The 16,815-nt window shown below is 39.9% G+C and overlaps 1 protein-coding gene across 1 annotated transcript in view; it reads right to left on the bottom strand.

Annotated features, from left to right (window-relative positions):
- Positions 1-16,815, bottom strand: part of ADAMTS6 (ADAM metallopeptidase with thrombospondin type 1 motif 6) — a 312,693-nt gene that overhangs the window by 290,773 nt on the left and 5,105 nt on the right. Inside the window, exons 2-3 of the mRNA XM_056112563.1 lie at positions 14,750-15,121; positions 10,503-10,867 (exon numbers count right to left, since the gene is read on the bottom strand). Of these exons, the coding sequence (XP_055968538.1) occupies positions 10,503-10,867; positions 14,750-14,846 (462 nt within the window). The 5' untranslated portion in view covers positions 14,847-15,121. The remainder of the gene's footprint in view (positions 1-10,502; positions 10,868-14,749; positions 15,122-16,815) is intronic.

Here is a 16,815-nt window from a genome sequence, read left to right as displayed (position 1 = left end):
TGTGTTAAACATTTCTGCTGTGCCCGCTCAAACTCAAGCTGGGTTACCAACAAAATCTCTTAGATCTTCAGCCTCATCCATGAATGGCCACTTCATCTTGTAGCAGAAACATGCATCTTCCTGCCTGGCACTGCTTCCTTGAAGTCCGCATGCATGGTGGCTGCTTTCCCTGCTATGTGCCTCATGCTGGACCTGGAAGCAAGTTCAGTGTCCATCTGACTTGACGGCATCGCCAAACATTTCTCCCTCTCTCCTTCCTCCAAAACCAACAAACAGAGCCAGAGAGGCGTACAGGACTTATGGCACGTGCCTTGCATGTGGCCAACTCCAGCACTACTAAGATAAATTGACAAAATAGTAATTTATAAAAAATCTACAGTGTACCCCATATAATAATTTCATACAGAAGATTAATATAAACAATATTTGGAAGAATCTGAAAAGGGGGTAAGATGATATAAAAATATCTCTGATTTCTATTAGGGACAAGGTGTAAGTGAATATAGGTAAGAAACCTTATTGGCTTGTTAAATAATGAAAAGAAATGTTTCATTTCGACTTTAATTAGTAAAGACAAGATGCAAGTTTCCCCCATTCCCATTCACAAACCCCTATCTATAAACCAGATTGTGAGCTATCGACAGGTACTTTTCAGTTCCTGCCCTTTCAATTCCTTGACCTCACTTCCTCCAAATGTCTTGTCCCCATATTATCTTTTATAGTCATCCACTCAAGTTCTAGATTTCAAGAATATAAATATTTGTAAACTTGTCATTATCTAAATTTATAGTTTCCCTTTTTTTCCCTTCCCAACTCTAAACGTTGGCTCTATGACGCCCACCAATAATTTCAGATACTATAATATTACCTTCCCTCACTTCCTGTGGTCACTTTCCCTCTGAAGTGACTTCAACTCTATCTTCAGTTTCCTTGTACATTTTACTTCAACTTATTTTACTGAATCAAAATTCTCATTAAATCCAATTCAGTCACTCTGAACTGTCATCCTTAACAGTTTCATCTAGTCAGAGGAAAACACCAAGATGCTGGTTGGTATCACTTTAAATTTATCTTCACTAATATCAGCTGATCCTTTTACACTGCACAGTAATAATACTTTGTTTCTCTAGTCCATTCATCTTCCCAATACTCTGGATAAATATTCCATTTTCTCCTCTCCTTTTGACCTCCTCATTTCTCCACCTTCCATTTCAATATTTAACATGCTACAAATACTTAGAACCACAAATCTCACATACATGCTCTTTTGTTTCTTGTTATAAACTGTCTATCCTCTTTACCAAGAACAAGTTATTCCACATATGCGGGTAATTTCACCCTGCATCACCTATAAAAAACACTGTAGCACTGTCCTCCTGTTGTTCATTGATTTGCTTGAGCGGGCACCAGTAACATCTCCATTGGGAGACTTCTTATTACTGTTTTTGGCATATCGAATACGCCATGGGGAGCTTAACAGGCTCTGCCGTGCAAGCAGGATACTCTTGTAGCTTGCGGGGCTTTCAGAGAGGGACGGAGGCTCTCTGAGAGGGATGAGGAATCGAACCCAGGCCGGCCATGTGCAAGGCAAATGCCCCACCTACTGTGCTATCGCTCCAGCCCATCAAACACACAGGTAAAGAAATTTCTCTTCTTGAGACCAGAGAGATAGTAGAGCAGTGCAAGGTTAGTTTACCAGTTCAAACCCTAGCACTGCATATGGTCCCCTGAACCCCACCAGGAGTGATACCTAAGCAAAAACCAGAAGTCCTCAGCACCACCAGGTGTGGCACCCAAACACAGCCAGCACCCTCCCATCCCCACCACAATTTTTCCCAAGAAAGGAAAGAAGGAAGGAAGGAAGAGATAAAGGCAGAAAGAAAGGGGAAAAAAGAAACAAAAAAGAGAAAGAAAGAAAGAAAGAAAGAAAGAAAGAAAGAAAGAAAGAAAGAAAGAAAGAGAGAGAAAGAGAGGGAGGGAGGGAGGGAGGGAGGGAGGGAGGAAAGGAAGGAAGGAAGGAAGGAAGGAAGGAAGGAAGGAAGGAAGGAAGGAGATGGAAGAACATTTTCTGACACTTTTCTCTGAAGAAACATGTTTTCTTTCACTTTGGAACATGTTTCCTTTTCTTAACCATTCATATTTCCTAAATAACATATCTGTGCTTCAGAAAAAAAGAAATTTTTTTTTCTGAAAAAGGAAAAGATTCACTTTCTACAAAATTATTCCCATCTTCATCAGATAAAAAAAAAAACCTCCTCAATTACCTAAGGCTTAATGATTCCAGCTATAACCTTGCTTGTGCTGACAATCAATGTACGTAAATGCTGATCTTTGAATCTATAGGCTAAGGAGTAAGGTACTTTTAAATGGATTGGTTAAGAAAGTATATGTTGTTACAAATCTATTGGCTATGAAATGCGCGGGCTTTGCTGTAACGGCCAGTGAAGGCCTATATAAGATCCCCTTTGAAGAAGTTCGGGGCTCTCAGCCACTGCCCGTTTTTGGGGTATGCTGTGGAGCCCCAGCATGCTGGTCTAAATAAACCCCGTTTTTACTCCTGCAAAAAAAAAAAAAAAAACCTCCTCTCATATCCACTTCTTCATGGAGCAACAATCATTTCTTGCTTTTCCAAAATTTTCTTTTCATTATCGACACTACCTCCACTACCCAGCCGTCGCCACACTCCAGGACGCTTTCCAGACACATCATAAGACACTAAATACCTATCTTCCGGAATTGTCCTACCATATTTGATAGGGTTCAAATATGGTAACACCTACAAGGGTGATTAGAGGTCGCCCCAAAAGCCTCTATCCCTCTCGGAAAGACTGGCAAGCTACCGAGAGTATTCCACCTGCACGGAAGAGCCTGGCAAGCTATCCGCTGTGTATTCGATATGCCAAAACCAGTAACTACAACTGGTCTCATTCACCTGACCCTGAAGGCTTCACCGACATGGCAGCACTGAGAAGGATGAGAAAGGAGAGGCCGACAAAATCTCAAGGCCGACCTAGGCTGCCACAACGAAGGAAGACAAAAATGATCGTCTGTACTTTCAATGCACGTACGCTAGCATCAGATGCATCCATCAAGGACCTGATGGTACAAATGCGAATGATCAAGTACGACATCATTGGTCTGACCGAGACAAGAAGGCACGAATCTCACCATGCCATTTTCGACACTGGAGAAGAATTGTTCCTCGGAACATGTGATAAAAGAGGTGTCGGAGGTGTCAGTGTCCTTGTCAACACAAACTTGGCCAAGAGCATTGATTCATTCGAATGCCTAACAACCCGAACGTTTACATTTGAATAGATGTGGCTCACTGCCTGCAGTTTCTATCTTCATTGTCTACGCACCAACATCCAATTATGATGAAGGAGAAATTGAGAAGTTCTACATGGAGCTGGAGAAGTTCTATAAAGAAGACCACACCTTCTACAAGATCATTGTGGGTGATTTTAATGCCAAGATAGGACCGAGAAGATCAGCTGAAGAACTTCACATCGGGACCCATGGCCTAGAATGGAACGAACAGGGTGAGAGACTGTCTGAGTTCATCATGTTGACCAAGACCATCCATGGTAACTCACAGTTCCAGAAGGCAGAATCTAAACGATGGACATGGGAGTCTCCCGGTGGACGATTCCACAACGAAATAGACCACATCATATTCAATCGACGGTTTTGCCTGACCGATGTCGCTGTTGTCACAAAATTTCAAACGGGATCGGACCACCGTCTCCTTCGTGCAAAATTCTACTTCACAGAGTGGGGAGAAAGGGCTGCAAAGTTCAAAAAGAGAACTCCCAGAACGGCCACCAACTGGGAACTCTTTGGCACTATTGCGGCAACATGGGAAGATGCCATTGTTGACAACATTGACGAGGAATACGAGCGACTGGTTCAGCACCTCCATGATTGTGTGAGGAATGCCAAGAGAGAGATAGCCACAAAAAATCGCCTATCTTCGAAAACTCTTGAGCTAATTCGCCAGCGTGGTTTGGCGCATGCCTCAGGCAACCGCAAGCGAACGTCCGAGCTCGCAAAGCAGTGCAGAGATGCGATCAAGGAAGACCTCAAAGAGAGAAGAGCAGAAGTACTGGTAGATGTGGCAGAAGCCGGAAAAAGTATTCGTAACGCCCGCCTGTCCTTCGCCAACTACAAGACCAAGATGACTGCCCTCCGACGTCCTGATGGATCCATCACATCCTCCAGAACGGCAATGGAGAAGATTATCCATGACTTCTACTCAAATCTCTTCGATAGCCATGTCCACTTGCCGACATAACAAATTCCACAGGATGCATATGTCGTTCCCAACGTTCTCCCTTCCGAAATCGACACGCCATTTCATCAGTAAAGAAACAAACAGCACCCGGCCCAGACAAGGTCAGACCTGAACACCTGAAGAACCTGCCATCAGTACTCGTCAATACACTGGCTCGGCTCTTCACACGCTACCTGTCTGAATGCAAGGTTCCGTCCCAATGGAAAACCAGCAGGACCGTACTACTGTTCAAGAAGGGAGACATCCATGACATTGGCAACTATCGCCCAATCTGCCTATTGTCTGTCATCTACAAGTTGTTCACTCGAGTCATCCTGAATAGAACTGGCAGAACACTAGATGAAGGACAACCATGCGAGCAAGCCGGGTTCCGCAAAGGATTCAGCACCATCAACCATATCCACACGATAACCAAGCTCATTGAGGTTTCTCGGGAGTTCAAGATGCCGCTCTGTTTAACGTTCATTGATTTAAAGAAGGCCTTTGATTCTGTTGAGACGGAAGCGGTCATTGAAGCCCTAGCCAATCAGGGCATTCAAGCCCAATACATCAGGATCCTCCGTGAGTTGTATTGTGGATTCACTACCAGGATCTCACCATTCTACAAAGAAGTGATCGTTGATGTCAAGAGAGGGGTACGGCAGGGTGATACCATTTCACCGAAACTCTTCAGTGCCACCCTCGAGAACATCATGCGACAACTGGAATGGGAAGGAATGGGAGTGAAGATAGATGGTCGGCAACTACACCACCTCCGCTTTGCTGATGACATTGTTTTAATAACACCAAACATCAGCCAAGCGGCACAAATGCTGGCAGACTTTGACCGTGAGTGTGGAAAGGTAGGACTACAGCTGAATCTTACGAAGACAATGTTCATGAGAAACAGCCTCGTTCCCGATGCCCCATTTCGCTCTCAACGGAACGACCATCTCCGAATGCAACAGCTATGTGTACCTAGGTCGAGAAGTCAACATGACAAATGACCTGGCACTCGAGCTGCGCAGGAGGAAGAGAGCAGCTTGGAACGCCTTCAAGAACGTCGAAGAAATAGCTAAGAGGACGAAGAACCTCCGGGCACATCTCTTTGATTCCACTGTTCTTCCTGCATTAACATATGCCTCAGAGACCTGGGCCCTACGCAAACAAGATGAGAATGCCATTCAGGTCTCCCAAAGAAGAATAGAAAGAGCTATGCTTGGAATATCACGTTTCACTCAAATGAGAGAAAGAATCCGGAGTTCTGACATCCGTCGACGATCAAGAATCAGGGACACTGTCTCATTTGCCAAGGTGTCAAAAATCAGATGGGCTGGTCACGTAATGAGATTTAAAGACGACCACTGGACTAGAGCTGTTACTGACCGGATTCCACGGGATGTCAAAAGACCGTGTGGCCGCCCACCTACCAGATGGTCAGACTTCTTCGTGAAGATCATGAACGATCAGTTTGAGGCTCTTCATGTTCCCAGAGCGAACAGATGCTATTGGGCTACACTAGCACGCGACAGGGACAAATGGAGACGTTACTGGCGCCCGCTCGAGCAAATCGACGACTAACGGGAAGTTAAGTGATTAAGTGATTATTGGTTCAGATTTTTATTTATTTTTAACTTGGCAGGGGGCCACACTCAATAGTGCTCAGGAGCTACTCCTGATCTGTGCGTGGAGGATGGTCCAGGCAGAGCTCAAAGGAGCATTTGCCGTGCCAGGGGTCAAACCCAGCCCTGCACAGGCATAGCATGTATTCAGATCATTGAGCTACATCTCCAGTCCTCCAAAAATTCTTAAAATAATTGACCCTATACTCTTTTTCTTCTCTTATCCCTTCTTAGAGTCACTCCAATCAGATTTTTGCTTTTCTCCCAAACTTCCAGTAGCTTTATGAAATCTGCCTTTGTCAAGATAATAGCTTCACTGATCAAAGCAATGGTCAGTTTTCAGTCCTACTCATCTTTGGACTCCACAATATTCTCTTGCTTGTCATTTATTTTCCTTTTCATCTTCAACTTTCTTGCTCTTTTTCTTTCACATTCTCCTCTACATCATTCTGACCTTTCCTACTCATTGAAATACAATGGACTCAGTCATTAGACTTCTATTTTTATATCTATACACCTCTAAGAAATTTTATATTCCTTTTTGGTTTTAAATGTCATCTACATATTGATGATTATACCAATTTTTAAATGTCATAATACACGTCCTTCTCCTTTACTCCAGACTTAGATATTCAACATCCTATATAATATCTTGAGTTTAATGTGAACAATTGAACTTATGTACTATCCCTTCTTCTAGTTTTTTAGGTGTCAAAGATTGGCATCATCACTGATTTTATCCTTTATCCTTTAAATCCTAATATCTGGCTCTCTCTTATGCTCATCTCTTCAACTAAGGTCTAATCCTACATTCTACTTGCTGTTCTACATATATTCTCAAATCAGACTTTTGTACTGGGAAATTTCTACCTGAAAATCTTATCCCTCGAATGTCAGTATTCCCTTCTCATTTCCCTTTAGGTGTTTTCTAAGTATATGGTGAATGGGTGAATATTAGGAAGAACAGAAAATCAACTATGGACATAACTAAAGTCATAATTATCTTTTCTGACTAATTTAGTCATTAGTACATGAGAGCGTTTTAAATAAAGTTACTCGCATGTATAAGAACACAATGTGAAGAAAGGAATAATCAGAAAAAGATCTCTTGAAAATTAGAAATAGGGCTGCTCCAGGGAGATAGAGCAAAGGGACGGAGCACATGCTTTCCATGATGAAGCCCCAAATTCAATCCCCTGTAACACTTGAGTCCACAAGCACTGGCAAGGTGTGGCTGTGGTGACCCTGAGGTCCCCTGGGCTCCAGCACCAAGCCATCGGGTTTTCTCAGACTAAGTCTTGCTGGGCTTCTGAGCACAGCTAAAGAGGATCCCCTCAAAAGTTAGAGCTATAACTTATTGTTCTAAAATAAAAGGAAGGAAATAAGACAAATTAGGGCAATCTCATAGAAGTTGGAATGGTAAAAGAGAAACACACGGGAGAGAAGGAGAAGACAGAAGTAGAGAAGAAATTATAGAAAAGGGATGAAACAGTAAGAGAAAATTATAGGGAATTATTTGTTTTTAATTTCCCTAGTTTGAAGAGGGATCTTTAAATTAAAAGTACCTTTGAATTTCAAAACAGGATTTAAATGCCTGAAGTTTGCCACCTTTTAATAAAATTCTTCGAACAGAAAAGATTCGGAGATGATCATATCACTTTTGTTCAGGAAAAAAAAATTTAATATAAAACAGAAAAAAAGAAGAGTAGATTTTTATCTACCTATCACCTAAAACAAATCAATGGCAAAAGGTAGATATTTAAAACTTCTACTAAGATATAAAATTAATGTATGAATTTGATGCTTCTATTCCCTTTCCCAATTCCACCATCCTGAAAGAAAATGATTTTTGAACCCAGAATTCCACATCCAGCTAAATTATTAATCAAACATGCGGGCAACATATAGTCACTTTCAAATAGGCAAGGACTCAGAAATTTTACTTCTCAGGCACCTTTTCTGAGGAAATTACTTGAAGATGTTCTCCAACGTAAACTCAGAAAGAAGATGTAGAACTAACCTAGGAAAAAAGAAATCCCGAGATGAGAGATGTGCAGTTGCTCAAGAAATTAATTAACCAGTAGTCTCCAACGTAAAATGTCTCCAAAGAAGAATGGAATAAAACCAAGTAATAGTTAATAAAGAAATAGAAAATGATGGTCCTTGGTAGAAAAAAATATTTTTCTCTGTAAGAAACATAAATAAATAAGTATGTAAATAAACAAGTATGGCCGACCCGAGTCCGATTCCTCCGCCCCTCTCGGAGAGCCCGGCCAGCTACCGAGAGTATCTCGCCCGCACGGCAGAGCCTGGCAAGCTCCCCGTGACGTATTCGATATGCCAAACACAGTAACAAGTCTCATGATGGAGACATTACTGGGCCCGCTCGAGCAAATCGATGAACAACGGGAGGGCCTTTACTTTTACTTTACTAAGTATGTAAATGTAACTAGAAACCTCAGAACACAGGACCAGAGAAATAGCACAGTGGCTAAGGCACTTTCTTTGCACTCAACTGACCCTGGTTCAATCCCAGGCACCATATATGATCGCCTTAGCACTGCCAGGAATAATCCCTGAGCACAGAACCAGGAGTAAGCCCCAAGCATAGCCAATTGTGGGTACAAAAAACAAAAGAAGAAAAAAGAAAGAAAAGAAAAGCCTAAAAATAATAAAACCTATATTTAAAAATGAAAAATGGTTTAAACATAAAGCAAACTAAAATATGGCATTATTCTAAACAGGTACACTGTTCATTAGTAGGCCGACCACACCTTAATTTAGTAATCAAAATCGGTTAACACTGAGCCCGCAATTTTAATAGAAAACAAAGGAGAAAGGTCTAAACAAACAGAAGGAAAGAAAAATAAGGCAAAGTCTGAGAGGATGAAAGAGAGGTGACAATCTGCTAGCCCCTAAAATATATAAAGGATTCCATGTCCTTTTTCAACCTTATTCTGGCTTTTGACTCCTAAAAAAATATCTTTCACTACATCATAAGGAGTTATTCTATGCATGACTCTTATTGCTTCTTTTCAAAATTAAGTTATTTTAATATATTTCCCTAAACCCAACTAGATATCTTTAATTTTTATTTTTCACATTTAGTATATCAAAATCACTCTTTCTCCAATCCAACAGTTCATTGCATTTCCTCACAACTAGTAAAAGCCATCTGCTCTTTCATCTAAAAGAGAAATCTTAATTACCTTCAGTTACCCACACCCAGTTCAATTCCATTTCAATTGTTTTAAATAAGATTAAATAGAGTCCCCCAAGCACTGTGAGAGGTGATTCCCTGAGCGCAGATCCGGACGTAAACCCAGAACATAGCCATGTTTAGCACCCAAAAACAAACAAGCAAAAATAAAAAATATGGTTTGAACATCAAAACAATTAAACTTTTTTACACAAATTAAGTGTTAATGGTACATCTGCTTCAGTCTGATGTAGGGATAAAGCAGTGGAGGAATATGCTTCCTTCTGCCACCATGACTATGTGCATCCCTTAGCTCTGTATCTACCGTTTGTATATATAGAATGGATGCAAATGCCCAACATACATTCTATAAACTTGAATACATTTTAAAGTAAAACAAGGTTTATTATTGATGATTGGAAAAACGAAGGGAATAACATTTTCATAAAGAAATATTGGCATAAAGATTCTGTTTCAAGAAAACCAGGGAGCTGGCTCGAGGGACTAGTGCACAAGCTTTGCATGTGGAAGGTTCAGGTTCAATAGCCAACACCACAGGCCCACGTGCCAAGTACCAGATCAAGGAATGACCCCTGAGCAACATGCCAAGAGTAGCTGCTAATCCCATCAGCTGTTGTTCCAAAGCAAACGAACCAAAACACGAATAATTAGTGTCAGCGAGATAGCTCGAAAGGCTGGAGCTCATGCCTGGCATATAGATGGAGTCCAGGGGGGTTCTATTCCTGGCAATGGATGGGCCACCAAGCTCCTCATTACAAAACCTTATCACTGAACCATCAGCCCATACAGATTGCAATCGACCAGATTGTGGGTCCTGGACCCCGTGTACTTCTGCTTAGGAGAAGCCCCTACCAAAAAACTGATAAACATAGCAAGAGAATGTCCAATGTCCAATTAAACCAAAGCCTTCAACTCTTACAACAGAAACGAGGTTACCAAGGCAGGATTGGAGCAAGGGGTTTGGTGGACAGGAAGGAGTCTATGGACTATGGCGGAGAGACACTGGCATTGGTGGTGGGAATGGCATGGTAATCGCAAATTTTGTATATACCTAAAACACAAACATGTACACTTTTTTTAAACCATCATTACCTCAATAAATAAAATAATGTCACATTTAAAAGGCCAAAATTAAAAGAAGTAACATGGTGTTTTATTTATTATTCTTCCAATAATATTAGGCTTTTAATTCTGTACTTAATTTAAAAAATCAAGCAAACATTATGGAAAAGATTCTCAAAATCTAAGGCAGCAAAACTTTTTCTAAATTAGAATGTTACTTCCCCTACTAATATATGTTATATGTAATATACAATGTATGTGAAAAGACATTTACATGGAAAATTTATTTCTCCATAAAAAATCGAAAGTGATAACATCTACTTACCAACCCAATGCAGTTGCTTAAAGCCACTCTAGTTGTACTACGTTGATCTTGCAAGTATCCTGTGTAATGACAGTTGTCTAAAAAATCATGTTTCCACTTGGGTCCATCTTTCCCCCAGTATTCTACTGTAAAATGTTTGGATACAAAATCTGTGTTGAGAGTCAAGTTTAGGTGAAAGTGCTTGCCATAGGCTGAAAGTTTAAAAAATAACTTAGGTACTGTCTGCTGTGGATCAAGAGGGTCCATACTCCGTCTTCTCCTGGAGTGTTTGTCATTTTTCACAGTAAAGCTGAGAAAAGCTCCATTTTGATCAACCCTTATTGGAATAGTTAGCTGGTAGTGTTCTAGATAAGTCAGGAATTCCTCTTTGTAATCGCAAGGTAGAGTATCCAGATGGGGGAAAACGGAAGAAAAGAAAAATTAACAGAACAAAGAAGTAACAGAATAAACAACAACTACATTGATTAAAACTAGGCATCATTATATGTCTAGTAGGGGTCAAAAATGTTATATTAAGCAAAAATTTAAGAGTATAGATTTAAAAACCAAATATAGTTGAGTTCTATTTTATTGTCCTAAAATTATATCATTAAAAATTATTTGGGAAGACCCTTACAACTTTAATTTTTAAAACATGATACTAAGGAAAAAATTCAATTCAGGAGATTTATTTCAAACCGAAATTTAAAAATCGTGTAAAGTATACATATACAAGTAAATATATAAAATAAAGTTTAATTTAGATAAAATAAAAGCTATCAAAAGATACAGTCTTGTATAATTAGTTATTTTTTTAGACGATGTGATGACACCCTGCTGTATTAAGGGCTTATCCGGGCTTATCCTGAGCTCTGTGCTTAGGGAAAATTTTTGGAGGGACTGAGGAGACTTTGTGAGGTGCCAGGAATAGAACCAGGATTGGCCAGGTGCAAGGCAAATGTCTTACACACTGGACTACATCTCCAGACCCAGAAAATACTTTTCTTAATCATAATTTGTGTTATAAAATACTATAGCCTCTATGGAAAACAGTGTGGTAGTTCCTCACAAGGTTAAACATGTAATTAACCCTTTGAACCAGCAGGTCCATTCCTAAGTATGGACCCACAAGGTTGAAAACACATCCCCAAAGAAACCCATACAAGAACTTTGATAGAAGCATTATTGATAATGCTCAGATAGGAGTGCAATAACCCAAATGTCTCACAATCACAAATCACAAATCATCCTGTTATTCGTCGATTGCCTCAAGCAGGCCCCAGTAACATCTCCTTCATCCTAGCCCTGAGATTATATTCAAGGCTCTTTAGGAGAATGAGACCCATCATTGTTACTGGTATTTGGCATATTGAGTACGCCACGGGGAGTTTGCCAGACGCTGCCGTGTGGGCAGGCTACATTCGGTAACCTGCCAGTTTGTCCAAAATAGGAATGAGATAATAAGATGTCATAATAAGATGTCGCGCAGCCACAAATGCGGCCGCGCGGTTCCGGGAGCTGATTTTTATAGTCTCTGGGTCTTGGCCGTTGATGGGATTACACCCAAATGTCTATGAAGTGACAAATAAAAAACTAAAGTTTGTTATATTCCTAAAATAGAGTATTTTCCACAATAAAAAGGAATGCAGTATTATGCTACAATCTGAACAAAACTTCATAATTAAAGTTTATCATCTAACATTAAAACATAGTATGCTAACTAAAACAAATGGTCTCAAAAAGGTCATAGAGCATATGATTACATTTACGTGAACTATTCAGAACAGGAAAATCTCTAGAAACAGAATTACATATGAGGTTTCATATGTAATATAAGGCATGTTGATGGTAATATAGGTAGAATTTAAAATTTGGGAGTAATTTTGTTTTGTTTTGTTTTGTTTTGAGGTCACAGCTGGCAATGTTCAGAGTTCCCTTCTAGCTTATTTCTCAGGGATAACTCCAGGGAGGCGAGGATAGCACAGCGGGTAGAGCGTCTGCCTTGCACGCAGCCAACATGGCCGACCCGAGTTCGATTCCTCTGCCCCTCTCGGAGAGCCCGGCAAGCTACCGAGAGTATTCGATATGCCAGACACAGTAACAACAAAGTCTCCAATGGAGACGTTACTGGGCCCGCTCGAGCAAATCGATGATCAACGGGAGGGCCTTTATTATTATTAACTCCAGGGAAGCTGCTGAAAATTGAACTCAGGTTAGGTACAAGTAAGGTTAGCACCTTGTCCAGTTCATTTTTTAATGAGTACATAGCCTCTTTCAAGGATGATGAAAATATTCTTGCTCTGACTATAGTGACAAGGTTGTACAGATATTACAGCAAGTGGGGTTCAATCCTCAGCACCCCATATGATCCCCCATGCACTGCCAGGAGTAACTCCTATGTGTAAACCCTGAGCATCAATGGAACAACCCAAAACAAACAAAACCAAAAAGTTTTGTACAGTTCTATCAAAAACTGCTGAACTGGGGCTGGAGCAGTATGATAGCAGATTAGGCATTTGCCTTGCTTACAGTCAACCAGGTTCAATCCCCAGCATCTCATATGGTCCCCAAACCCACCAGGAGTGATTCCTGAATGCAGAGCCAGAAGTAACTCCTCGTCATCACAGAATGTGACCCAAAAAGTCAAAAACAAAAACAAAAAAATTGCGGAATTGTACATTCTAAATGGCTAGACCATACATAGGATGTGTGTTATCACTCAATAAAACTATGTTAAAAGCGTTCAAACTGACAAAAATTTAATTATTAAATATATTTTCCTAACTTAGTTGTACCACATATTACCTATTTACCTTCCTAAACACATCTTCCTTTAGCAATATTGGCCATTAAGAGAAACCAAATACCTCCTCATTGCCTCACTATCTATAGATGGAGTCTACCAGCAGGAATAAAATATCATAAAACAATAACTAAGTGGAAACAAATTGAAAAATATCAGGCTGGAAATATAGTACAGCGAGTGAGGGCTTAATCCTGAGAACTGCCAGGAGTGATCCCTGAGCAGAGAACTAGGAATAAACCCTGAGCATCACCAAGTGTGGCTCAAGCCACCAACCTCCCAAAAAGCTTATTTCACTTCATTTTTGTTTTGTTTTAGGGTCATACACAGCAGTGCTCAGAGTTTGTTCCTGGCTCTTGAGGATGAGCCGAAGTTGGCCACATGAAAGACTGCCTACTGTACTATTCATCCAGCCCCTAGTTTAAGTCTTATAAATAAGAATTCATACTAAATGCTATGACTCTGTTGATCTACTCTGAAAGTCACATTATATATATGTATATATAATATATGTATGTATATATGTATATATGTGTGTGTACATCTATAAGTACACATATGTATAGATTGATACAGGCTTCTAAACATATGCTTCTAAACAATCAATCTTGTTACTATACACTCTTGGAAAGGAAATCTAAAAATTATGCCTTTCAATAATTCTAAGAATTGGACTAGTTATGAATGGTATTCATGGTATTCACTTTGGGCAGGGCTTCAGAGCAAGTAAGGCACTTGCCTTGCATACAGCTGACCCAGGTTCAATTCCCCGCAATGTATATAGTTCTCCAAACATATTTAGACGTGATCCCTGAGCACAGAATCAGGAGCAAGCCCTGAGAACTGCAGGTGTGGCCAAAATACAAACAAATCAAGATGGTGTTCATTCCACAACCTTTGTCAAGATCTCATCTCTTATCTACTATGATATAAAAGTTAAACTACTTGAACTTTATAGGGAACTATAGTTATTATTTGGAAAATCAACTTTTACCGTTCATATTTCTTTATCTAGATGAGCCAGGATTTAGTCCTTAAGTTTAAGTTTGGAAAAGCATATTTTTTACTAAGTGTTCATACTAACAGGATCTTGTCTTACAGGATGCATGGCTTTTCTTTTACAACAAAACCCTTTGAATTCCTTTTGAACATAACCTTGCCTTTAAAGTCTAACAGTGAAGTCTAACAGTGAAATAGTCTGTTAAAGTTCCGACTCAGAAGAAGAGGTCCTGGGTCTATCATGTTCTAAGAAAGAACAATCTATTGGATATGACATACAAGCAGAAGTTAAAAAGATCCCTCTGAGCTTTTAACAGCCATGAAACTAGTTCTGAATTGATACAGCAGAGCTCTACTAGCACTACATATTCCCAAAGAAAGTGTTCACTCAAACTAAGTTCTCAGGGTTTTTTCTAGTTAGATTAGAAGCAATATTTTTTGTCAGTTTCAGAAGCAGGATTCCTACCTTGAGAACTGTATGAAAGTCTGTGGTCACTACGAAATTCCGATGATGCCATGATGAGGCTCAAAATCCAGGTCAACGTCTTCCACAAAATTTCCATAATTTAGAGAACTGGATGATTTTTAGAGGGCTACCTATGTGCTAGAGAGTCAATATCATACCAAAATCGCAGCATAACAACTTTATTTCTTTAAAACTTCTTGCAAATTAATTATTAGATGTTCCACTGCATAACGGATACTTTTTTCCAGCATCCAATACTTTCTTCTATAACTGGATTCATTTTCTCAGTTTGAAATGAAAAAGAATGATGGTAAAATTTTCATAAGGAAAGCATTAGGCTGATTAGCAACTAAAGTATGGCCATTTTTTAACCTAGGAAAACAAACAAAGAAATTTAAGTTAACTGAAAATTGTCCTGAATGGACAGATCTATACACTGCTAAATGCTTGCCAAATGACATACAATACAAAATAATTTAATATAGTCAAATTAAGACCATTGTTGTTCTTTATAGTCTAAATAAACATCACAAGACTAAACACAGAATTAGAAATATAAGTGGTGGACAGAATAAAGTCAGTTTCTTGATAATCAAAGAAGGAATATGAAGAGGAATCATCAAAATTATTTTTTAACTTAAGAGAATAACAGTGTGTGGGTACACTGACAGACATTCCTTCGATAAAACAAAAAGTAGATTGACTTCACAGGCAAAGTTAATTTTATGTATGCGATGAACAGAGCACATTTATCCCATTCCTTAATATGATTTTTAACACACTCATACGTAGAGATGAATTTGTTGCTTTATGAAGCACCTATCTTTTTTTTTCTTGGAGTCTGTCTACATGACATTTAACAGCTGTCTGTAAACACTCAAACAAATAGTATAAACTAGACTTCTGAAAGTTAAACCAGATTTACCATAATCCTGACTCTATCTTAAAATTTCATATATGCCATGTTAATAGAGATGAGATAACTTAATCTCTAATATAACCAAAAAGAAAGATGTTTATTTTGGAATCAACAAGATTTTATGTCTAATCTTTTTGGGTATCACAACAAAACTTAAGTTTACTTTATGAACTTTACTTTCTGCTTATAAACTCTCTCAAAACTCATGAAATTTATTTTATACAGAGTCTTAGCACATTTGGCTACCTGCTTTTCCAGCACATAGCACTCTGGGAGAAGATAACAAAAGAACTAGCAGATTAGTTCTAATAACAACTCAGAAGTGGCAAAGGAGATGAAACTCCCCGCTACACTTGTCTTCTGAAAACTCTGGGGCTTTCTCAGAAGGAGTGGTGGCTGGGGGTAGCCGTGTGGGGGGGGGAGGGGGAGGTGAAGCCTCACCCTGCTGAAGCCCCAGCAGCAGTGACACTCACAACACACAGTCTCCAGCATATAAATGGCCCAGTTTCACAGCTTTACAACTAATTTCAGAAGAGACCCAAGCCTATGAAATGTCCAGGTATACAAGTCTTCAGGTTGAAAACTCTGAGCTTTCTTGAAATGGAGGCAGGAAGCATTCCCCAAAACCTCAAACCCCTTACTGCTGGAAGCTCCAGCATCCACACCCGCACCCTGCAGCCCAGTTTCACAGCTTCATGACTAATCTCAAGAGATGCCAAACCAGAGAATTGTTCCAGTTCTACAGCTCCTGGAGCATGCGGTCGCATGCACAGCTGGGACACTCCACATTCTACAATATTGACAGCCCAGTAGGAGCCCACAAATTAGATGGGAAAGGAGCATAGAAGCACACTAAGTTCAACAAACAAAGGCAGTGACGGAGAAGGCTTGGCTAGTAACAGACAGCTCAGCAAGTCCTTGGACAGTCACAGCAACACCATCATGGAATACAATTCTCACAAAATCAGGACTGGAGAGATAGACAGTACAGCATGTAGGGTGCTCACCCTGACTGTGGCCAATCTGGGTTCAATCCCCAGAATCCCATTTGGTCCCCTGAGCACTGACAGGTATAATTTCTAAGTGCAAAGTCAGGAGTGACCCCTGAACATCATAGGATGTGGCCCCCAAACCAAACCAGACCAAC

Source organism: Sorex fumeus, unplaced genomic scaffold, assembly GCF_029834395.1.
Source record: "Sorex fumeus unplaced genomic scaffold, SorFum_2.1 ptg000018l, whole genome shotgun sequence".
Taxonomy (NCBI): domain Eukaryota; kingdom Metazoa; phylum Chordata; class Mammalia; order Eulipotyphla; family Soricidae; genus Sorex; species Sorex fumeus.
The sequence above is the reverse complement of the archived record's forward strand: the minus strand, read 5'-3'. Positions and strand labels throughout refer to the sequence as shown.